Consider the following 10,768-nt stretch of genomic DNA (forward strand, 5'->3'; position numbering starts at 1 on the left):
AATGGACATTTGTGTTCGTTTGTTTAAAATCTAAGTGAACATAACTGACCAAAAATAAACGAACATGTATGAATAAATGTAAATGAACACAAATATAAACGAACTTAAATGAACACAAATATAAATCCTTTAAGCAGATGACCTATCCAGATAATATTTATTATTTTCTATTAATATATAAACGAACATAAATAAACAGACATAAACGAACATAAACGAAAGTTCATGAACATAAATGAACGAACGGAACATGCGTTCGTGTTCGTTCGTTTAATTAAATGAACACAAATTTTTTGTTCATGTTCGTTCGTTTATTAAAAGAAATGAACATAAATGAACTTCCCGCCGAACAGTTCACGATAGTTCACCGAACGTTCGGTTCGTTTACAGGCATAGAGTTGGGTGTTTTAATAAATGATAATTAGAGAAAATAAAAATATTGATAAAGAAAGGAGGTATTCTATAAATATATAAACCAGTGGGGCTAAATTTGGAAAAAAAGGAAAAAGGCAACGGCGGATCACGACGACAAGGCATAGCCCGAATTTTAAGGGTCGTCTTCTCGGAAACCCAAAACCCCTCAACCCACTATCGAACCTTTTTTTAACTTTTATTATATTTAATTAAGGATATTGTCTAAAACTTTAAATCACCACTAAAATACATTAAACATTTCAAAAATGTCAATCAACCATATAAAAAAAAATATAACCATCAAAATGTGTAGTGCTAGTGCAGTAGTGCCTTTAATAATTTGGGTTCAGCTGAAATAAAGTTTACGTAAAAGAATTATTAGACAATTTTTAAAAAAAATATTATATTTAAATAATTTTTGACCCTATACATCATCCCCGAGCATTATGGGATGTTATAATGATAGACATTTCTATAATAAAGTTTATGTGTTTTGTAGTAGTAGTGACTAATAATGAAGATGCATTATCCATTATACATGATTTTTTACTAAAAATGTTACGACGATATGATGGAAAATGCCCTTAAGGGCATCAAATTTACACATGATCTTATGTAATTATAAGACATCAATCAATAGGAAAAGTCAGACTAGGTTCTTCATACGCTTTATTAAAAAATTTGGACTCGTGCACGGTGTAGATTCAGTCTGTTTAAAAAAATAAAAAACAATTAATTTGGATTTAGGTCCAATATGATTAAACGACCTAGACCAAATACAATATATGGGCTTAGGGGGTGGGGTGGGGGTGGTTTAAAAACCATCACTTGCTCCCACCAATACAAGTGTGCTACCTCACCCCATCACTTTTCATCACTAGTGATGGAATTTTGGTAGGGGTGGTGGTGTGGTGTGGTGTGGTGTGGTGTGATGGAAATTTTTTTTTTATATTTTTTTACAACTTAAAAATTAAAAACAATAGTAAATTAAAAAAAATAAAAGTTACATTAAACAATCTACTTCTCGTCCGAATTTGGAAATTCCAAACCTAAAGAATCTACAAGTTCAACTAGATCATATCTCAACCGATAGTGAATATCTTCGTTCCGCAAGTCTAATTGCATGTTCTCAGGAACAGGAACTTGAGTAGGAGGATCCGGCACCCAATCTGGAGAAATTGCACGTCCGTCTTCTTTTATTAGCATATTGTGCAATATGATGCATGCATATAATATGCTAGAGATCATGGGTTTTTTCATTGCACGAACCGGTCGACTAAGTATGCACCATCTATCATTTAAGACACCGAAAGCTCTCTCGACATCTTTTCTTGCCGATTCTTGCAACTTCTTGAACGCCTTTTCCTTGATCTCGACAGGAAACGAAAAGGTTTTCACAAAAATAGACCATGCCGGGTAGATACCATCGACAAGAAAGTAGCCACGTCTGTAATATCTCCCGTTGACAAAATACGAACAGAAGGGTGCGGTACCATCTGTCACGCTTTGAAACAACGGTGATGTGTATAAAACACTGATGTCGTTGTTTGAGCCAGGAACACCAAAATAAGAATGCCTAATCCATAAATCATTTGACGCAACCGCTTCAAGTACGATAGTCGGTCGTTTGATATCACCCCTAACATACGCCCCTCGAAACTCCCGTGGACAATTCCTCCATTCGATATGTGTACAGTCGATGCTACCGAGCATCCCTGGAAAATGCCATCTAGCCTCATGCGCGGCGTAAAAACGTGCAATGTCGTGTCTTGTTGGTTTTCGTAGAAACTCTTTGCCATACAATTTAATAATCGCGTTACAAAAGAATTGCAGACATTCACGTGAAGTTCTCTGAGACATTTGTAAGTATTCATCGAATTGATCGGGTGGGTTACCTGTCGCTAATTGACGAATAGCGGATGTGCATTTTTGAAGCGCCGTAAAACTTCGTTTGCCCCTCGCGTCGTAAGATTCTTGAAACCATTCTTCGCTTGCTTCGACGTCCGCTACAATCTTTAAAAATAAAGATTTCGGCAACGAAACCGATCCCTGAACGTCTCGTCATTGTATTTTGGCTCCTCCACAAAATAGTCGTTCATTAGCACTTCGTGGGCATGTATACGATCACGATCCACCATTTTTTTCTTTGGACGGCTTGGGCCTTCAAGTTCGTTATATAACAACGGGAACCATTCAACAATGTCATCGTCTGAAGACGAAGAGCTATCGGTGTCTAGCGGAAACGAGTTGCTCGGAAAATCCATATTTTTTTGTTTTGAATTGAAGTGGTGAAGAAATAGGTTTTTGTAGAAGAAGATTGAGATTGTTTTGAGTTGGATTTGATTTTGAATTGGATTGAAATGGTTGTTAATTTATATTGTTAAAATTTTTTTTTTAATTCCCCAACCGCAACGGTCGGATTTCTTGGTATTCACCACGTGATGGTCATCACGGCCGGACCCCCATCACGCGTGATGGTGGGACCGGCGGCGGTGTTCGTGAGGCCAATCACGCGTGATGGCCGGGTAAAACGGACCACCCCACAGCTCTTAGCTAAGATAATACCTTATTACGTACTTGCTCATAAGTTTCAATATGAAGAAAACTAATTTTCTTACTAATTCTTCATTTCTTCATATATTTTACTAGATAATTTAGACTTGGGTATTGACCCAAGCTCAAATAATAACAGTAACACAAGTTAATTACATGGATGACTCCTCAGGTTAACTATATTGCAAATTTAACCACAAACTTTAAAAAAAAATATATTGGTAGTTCTCAAGTGCATGTAACACCCACTGATGATCTCTAGAGCGGATGTCTATCAAGTTTTTTGGTGAATTTTAATGAAATAACAAAAATATAATTATTATCGAAAGCACAAAGACAAATAGAAACATTAACTTCCCGTCCTGCACACAATTTTGTTCACTTCTCAATTGAAGGTTTTCCATGGCTGGTCATTTTACCTCGAACCCACTCATTCGTTATATCTATTTATGTTTGACAATCAATCACAAACAATAACCTATGGACTATGGTGAAACGAAGAAGCATGCTTATTTTATACGCCAAATTTAATAACAAAGAAATCTTGCAATGGGGCTTAAAAATGGGCTTCAGGTGATGAAAGATCATAATTGTAGAAGGAAATTCAATAGGAAATGAGAAGCCGACTTTATGGTAGAAGAAGAAATGAAACACGTAAAATAATCTACAAGTCAAAGATAAAACCGACCACAATTTCAACAAATAAAAGCGATTTCAACATTTGAACTCCACACATTATGGCGGTTATTTGAAGTCCACCCACAAGAAGCACGTTTCCAATCATCAAAAACTTTACTCATGTAATTCCACATGAAAAAAAACTGAAAATAAGTTAAATCTCAATAATAACATAAAAATCTAAACGCTGAAAGAATCATTAACCCGCGTCTTCATCTTTGATTCGTTACCGGTCCTTTTCAGTATAAACTTTCATTTGTTAATCTTAAATATTATTTTCATTACTACGTTGGATTAATCTTGTTAATGACTTATTTAAAAATTAAAACCTTGAAATGTATAACTAATGAGGTAATAACAATTTCAGGCCCATAACTTGACCCAACACACTAAAGGCTTTAGCCCAAACAATAATCCCAGGCCCATAATTCGCAATCCATAAAAAGCTTTTAGAGCTTTTTGGGCCAGAGATAATAATCGTAAAACCAACAACCAGAAAATGGCGGCGGCGCGCGTGGCGGCGGCAAACGGACTGGTGAAGCTACCTCCGGTGACGTTCGTGACCGGAAACGCGAAGAAGCTTGAAGAAGTGAAAGTTATATTAGGGCAATCAATTCCATTTCAGTCACTTAAACTCGACTGTACGTATAACATTACTTAATTACAAACCCTAATAATCTGTTTTTGTGACGTCATGGTTGTTTAATTCACAGTGCCGGAGTTACAAGGCGATCCGGAAGATATTGCCAAAGAGAAAGCTCGATTGGCCGCTAATCAGGTAGAATGGTTGGGAATAGTTTAGGAAAGGAGGGTATACAACCCGAGCTCGGCTTGCTTTAACTTATAAGAGCTCGAGCTTGGCAAGTGAGTAATTTTTTTGAACTGGGCCCTGGATCGGCTTGTTTTTGATTTATTAACTAACTAGTTTTAGAGCCTGTGTCACACACGGGATAATTCAAATTATAAAATTACAAGTAAAGCAAATAATTACATAGCATAAAGGAAAAAATGTATTACATCTATGTTTGTATCTATACTGTGTGTACATAAATTGATTTTATATCACAAAACGATTTTTTGAATAAACTTAATAAAAAATTGCCCGTGCAAAAACGTACCCAAGAATGCTTCTTTCTATTGAAAATTTCATTCCCAGTGCCGTATATGTATAATTGAAAGAATTTTGGTTATGAACTAATTTTGGAAATAAGACTTCTCATACGATAGTAGTTCTAACCACTCAGTCTAAATACAACAGGAGCGTTACCTTTATTGATATATTTATCACTTTACCACCCATCAAAGGAAATGAGAATATTAAATTGTAACGACGGATGTTCTTCAAGAACTATGTTTTTCTGATCTACACCATGAAAAAGATTTTGATAAGTTTCAGAGGGCTTCTCGACTTTGTCATAATGACAACATAAAAATAACATGTTAACCCATTCAATTTTGTGAATGTTTTGTTTCATTTGAGCATAACTTTGCATGACATGCTTCCCATATAATGTTCTGATCACCATTGAAGGAAAAGTTAATGTTGACATAAATATTTCAAATTTGATAAAAGTTAGAAACATTGATAGGCATGGGGGTGGCATGTCGAAAGTGTTCGTCATCTTTTCTTAAATTTTAATATTCGAGGGAAAAATAGTCAATTTGCTAAATCTCGAACCTTTTGATTATTTCAAAAAATGCCCTTAAAAATAAATTTGAAGCCCGAATCATGTTTGAAATTCTAACTTTCATCCTTTGACATTTTCAAGTCAACACTTTGAACCAATAACAAATTTGACGATAAATCTATTTGCATTCTCAAACTTTTAAAAATCCTCAAGTTTTCCATTTTTGACCCATAACAAATTTTGACTTAAATGTAGTTAACTTATACAAACAATCTATTTACCTACTTTTGACCCATAAATTCAAATTAAAGTTCCACAAAAAAACCCAAAACAATCGTTGATAAAAAAAGACTAAGAAATTAAGTATGATAAACTTTGTTATGTCTGAAAGTGATTCGTATATAATATCCTTACATTTTAACATATATATAGTTTACTAAATTAACCGAAAAAATAAATGGATATATTTAAAGCATATATTTATAATTTATAATTTATATGACAATTTATAATAATAATAATAGATTAATGGATTGATTTTAAAGAAATTGATCAACTTTTAAGCATATATTTATAATTTAATGATTAAAAAATTACTTTGTAAAATGAAAGCATATTTGAGTTTTGTTTTTATTTGCAATATTCTACAATTTACATATTACAATATGTGAATGATAGCATTTGAAATTATATTCTTTTCAATCTTTGAGAAACATAATTTGTTGTTGATTTTTGAAATTCACTAAGTATTTTGAAATATATAGTAAAATAATATGTTAATATTTATAGTTATAAAAATATATAGATATAATATAAATGGAGTATAAAAAGAAAGTGAATAATTATTGATCTATTATTACATATATAGTTTTGGAGGGAAAAAATTGTGAGAATTAACCAAAAGATGACAAGTGTCCACAATTATTTTACTTTATTAGAATAGGTAGATTAATTAATTTGTGAATGTTGTATGTTTTTTTATTTATTATTATATTTATTGAGAAAAACCTTAAATGGCCGGAGCTCGTATAATACCCTAAACCTACACATAAACCCGCGGGGTGTGAAATTAATACATAGAAGTTGAGGTAAATCTTTTAAAATTTACAAGGCTTGTCCGGCTCGATGAGCTTCTCATACAAGGATCTAGCCTGGGCTCGATAACTGAACGGGCTTTATTTGAAGCTTGGCTCGTTGCGAGTATTTTGTTGATTCAATCTTGAGTAGCTTGTGAGCGGCTCAGCTTGTTTCTCCCCTAGGTACAATCTATTGGATGTAATTTCTTCTTGAATACAAGATGGTGTCGGGTTGGGTCAAGTGGGTCGGTTTCGAGTTATGGAATTGGGTTATTAATTAAATCAATTAGGGATAAATTAAATGAGTTGTATTCGAGTAGTAGATAAATATGCGGGTTTTATTTATTGTTTAATTAGGAGTCTGAGTTCATCTCTAATTATATCGAGTCATGGTAATAACCTAATCAAAGTTGTGGTTATGGTTGGATGAGTTTGTAATCAGTTTTAGAGTTATATTTTTCTGGTTATAGATTGAGAGTTAGTTAATTCAAATTCATCGTGTGTTTTACGTTTTTGTGAGCTATATCGATTACATTTTTTCTGGTTATAGATTGCCTGTTTGCCTGCCGCTTTATTGTAATCGTTTTGATTTAAGAAAAAAAAAGAATTTTGTGTTTTTTAAAAAAAAATAGACATTGATAACTAGTTTTAGGGTTTTTATATTGAATGTGTTTGTGTGTGTAGGTGAAGGGCCCTGTGTTGGTTGAGGACACGTGTCTCTGTTTCAATGCTCTCAAAGGACTTCCTGGTTAGTTACAAACTTACAATCAAATTCTTTTGCTTTAGATCACTCAATTGGAGCATTGATAGATTATTAACTAATAATATATATTTGTTAGTTCTACTGTTTTTGTTTTCATATCCTCATTGTTTTGTTTGCAGGGCCTTACATGTAAGTTTCCATTGGCTGCATTTCTTTGTTTCTTTTGCTTCTTATTAAGGTGATGTTTTTTGGCTTCCTGTTAAGTTGTTTTTTTTTTTTACATAAAAGCATCAATCGCAAGTTAAACTGTTCATAATTCATTCAAATCTTGTTTGTAAATCACTTAAACATGGGCAAGTACCGATCCGCCATTGTTGCGGTTGGCGCATAGCTTATTTAAGTCTTACTTTGTTTTGTCTGATGCAATGTTTCCATGTATCAGCTCTACCCAGGACTATGTTAAGGATTGGGGATTTTTCTAAGAGAGTATTTTTTTTCCTAAGAAAATAAAGGTTTTTGTTATACAACCATGGTAATTTGGTTTGTTTTAATCCTCATACTTTAACCAGCGGATCAATATACCTAAGTTTTAATATGCAGTTCCTATACTTTGTTTTGAGGACCACATGGATTGAGAGCGTTGTGCAATTAACAACTGGTTTATTTAGAATTGCCTTGAATTGTAGGATGCTCTCAATCCAAGTGATTCTTGAAACAAAGCTTAACTGTTGCATATCAAAACTTAGGTATATACAGTTATCATGAAGTTAACATGAACCAACGCTTAAAATAGGGTGGTAAAAACAAACCAATTTACCATGGCTGTGTAATAAATGCCTTCTCTTTTCTGGAGAAGATAATCCCTTAAAAATAGCTTCTTACAATAAGCATAAAAAGGTCACCAATCCTTGATATATAGTCCCAATAAAGCGAATGCATGGTTGCAGTGCATGTGTTAAAACAAAGTATGACTAACCCCAAGCTTGTTTGTAGACGCGCACCAACCGCAACAATGGCAAATCTGCACTTGTCCATGTTGAAAATCTTGAACTTTCCAAATTGTATATACACATGATGTAAAATCTAGTTGTTTTATTATTATTAAATATTGTAAGAGGCGTATATGAAAATTAATTAATTGTAATCGACTTATAGTTGATCTATAATTTAAATAATGTATACCTCATAATATTCTGGGTCCATTTGAAATATGACTAAATCTTTTTAGTTATGTAATTTTAAATATCATTTATATGCTGTGCAACAAAAATAAAATAAAATTCATATCACAATTTAACTGTTCATAATTCATCAAAATCTTTTATATATTGATCTTATGCACTTATATCTATCAAGGTGGAGGGTATGGACCCCAAATGCCAACTATGCGTCATGTTTATATAGAATTTCTTATAGACTTATATCAATTGGTTCCAGTTACGCTACAGTTTCGTTATCTGTTTTGGGACTAGGACTGATTCGGTTTTCAGTTAATAACTGAAAATTTGGGCTAAAAATTTAACCTGGACTAAAGGTCTAAAACAATCTGGTTATTAAAAAGAATCTAGGCTTTGTCATCATTTTGGTTTATCAACCAATGGCCCAACAAATCAAGGATGGAAAAGTTATGAGTTAGCTACCCTTGACCTTATAAAGATTAAACACCGTAAACCGTTGATATGGCTCACAAATGATGAAATACAAGTAGTGTACCTGGATACTACTAGGTACTAGCTAACTGTGATCTGCCATATATGAAGTTTGTTCTTAATAGTTCACCAATAACATCTGCATTTTCATGATTCATTCAATTACGAAACTAAGTAGCGTATTAGTTATAAATCTTGTGTTTATATGTGTACAAGTACTATATAATGGTGATTTGCAAATTTAGAGGATTAATCAAATCGGCTGAGGGAAAAAGTAGCTTCATTTGATTGAGAAATTGGTCGTATATTGCATGGCAAACCAAAATAAACTGAAGGAATCGGTGATTCCAAAATAAAAAACTAAACCTTGAGTTAATTATTCAGTTTGGTTTTTTTAAGGCCGTTTTTTGTCAATTGTAAGCCCAAATATTTCTGAAACAATCATGAGAACCTGTAATCAACAAAACTTAGAGAGATGTTTTTCTGTTTCCTTGACTTTGATATGTTTGAGTTTGGGGCTATGCTTTTATTTGTTATGTGTAATTGTTATATTGGTAGTTTCTTCAGTGTTCAGTGGTTGCAATTTATGAGGGCAGAGTTTCCTTTAAAGGGGGGTAGAGTTGTACTAATCAGAATTTTAAAAACACTACACATTAAATGATAAATACGAAAGTCATGAATACATTAAAATAATAATGGAAGCTATATTTTAGGAGTTTTGTATGATGAGTGATTTTGCAAGTATATGAGCAAAAATCTGTACATTTTCATAAAATTCGTACCATTCTAACATTAATGCTTATACTTTGTTGCCGGTGTTTCTGCCGACTCATAGCAAATGGTTTCTTCAAAAGCTTGGTCACGAAGGTACGTGAAATAGTTTATATTCCAAGTTTAATCTTGTTCCTGAACTAATATCATGCTTGTTTATAACTTGAATAACTTTTGTAGGTCTAAACAATATGTTGATGGCTTATGAGGATAAATCTGCATATGCTATGTGCATATTTTCTCTAGCTGTAGGACCAAATTCTGAACCCATAACATTTGTGGGAAAGACCCCGGTATGCTTTATTTTATATCGGACAGTTTTCAATTTTCTTTTGTGTTGGTGTTGTCAAACTGATTAGGATTTGAAATAATTTAACACAAAATGTTATCTTTTAGGGGAAGATTGTTCCTGCAAGAGGACCAAACGACTTTGGATGGGACCCGGTCTTCCAACCGGATGGCTATGAACAAACGTGATCCCATTTCTGCGTTAATTAAATTAATTCTTGATCATGTGACACAAAGATATTGAGTTAATTTATATATTTGTTGTTACAGTTATGCTGAAATGCCTAAGGAAGAAAAGAACAAGATTTCTCATCGATCGAGAGCTCTTGCATTGGTGAAATCCCACTTTGCAGAGGCCGGGTATGTATTTGATACATAGGTCAAACTATTTGTATGGGTGCATGCTATTTTAGATTGATATTGTACTTATAACAAGGTAACGCTAGATGGTATTTTGTGGGTATCTTTATCTCAATATACATTACAAAGTTTGCCTTTCTTTTCTTGAATTTCATAAATAGTTGATGTCAGTTTAATGTATAATAAAAAAGTAACCATATTATTACAATGTTAATCATGCCTATTCAATACAAATTGCAATTAGGTTTAATGCATTTTGACTATACTTTAGATGACTTTTGATGCACTTTTGTTGTTGCCAATTGTTTATGTATGATATCTTTAATCTGACATAGTCAAAGGATACCTTAAGTTAGACATGTTACAAAGAGTCAAGCAAGTGTTCAGTGATCACACATAAATTGGAGAGTAAACATGCAATATTGGTATGCCTCAGGAAGCTTCTGTGTAATTAACTCTATTTTTTATTTATGTATTAATAGAAATTATATATTAACAATTATCATGTATTAATAGAAATTATATAATAGAAATATAAATTATAAATTATAGTATATTTTATTATAATAAAATATAATAGAAATAATAGGCTTGCAAGCCCAATCAAGGAAGCTTGACTCAAGCTAGTTCATAAACTGAACTCCTACT

The 10,768-nt window shown here is 32.9% G+C and overlaps 1 protein-coding gene across 1 annotated transcript; it reads left to right on the top strand.

Moving 5' to 3' along the window:
- The first annotated feature begins 4,133 nt into the window (after positions 1-4,133).
- LOC143587436 (inosine triphosphate pyrophosphatase) lies at positions 4,134-10,162 on the top strand. The gene is made up of 8 exons (XM_077068731.1): positions 4,134-4,286; positions 4,359-4,423; positions 7,034-7,097; positions 7,232-7,241; positions 9,537-9,568; positions 9,653-9,765; positions 9,869-9,945; positions 10,031-10,162. The coding sequence occupies exons 1-8, from the start codon at positions 4,145-4,147 to the stop codon at positions 10,137-10,139; spliced, it is 612 nt and encodes a 203-aa protein (XP_076924846.1). The 5' UTR covers positions 4,134-4,144; the 3' UTR covers positions 10,140-10,162.
- Positions 10,163-10,768: the final 606 nt, after the last annotated feature.

This window comes from Bidens hawaiensis, unplaced genomic scaffold (genome assembly GCF_021521415.1).
Source record: "Bidens hawaiensis isolate Kalapana, Puna unplaced genomic scaffold, B.hawaiensis_p1.1 tig00035504_1, whole genome shotgun sequence".
Taxonomy (NCBI): Eukaryota; Viridiplantae; Streptophyta; class Magnoliopsida; order Asterales; family Asteraceae; genus Bidens; species Bidens hawaiensis.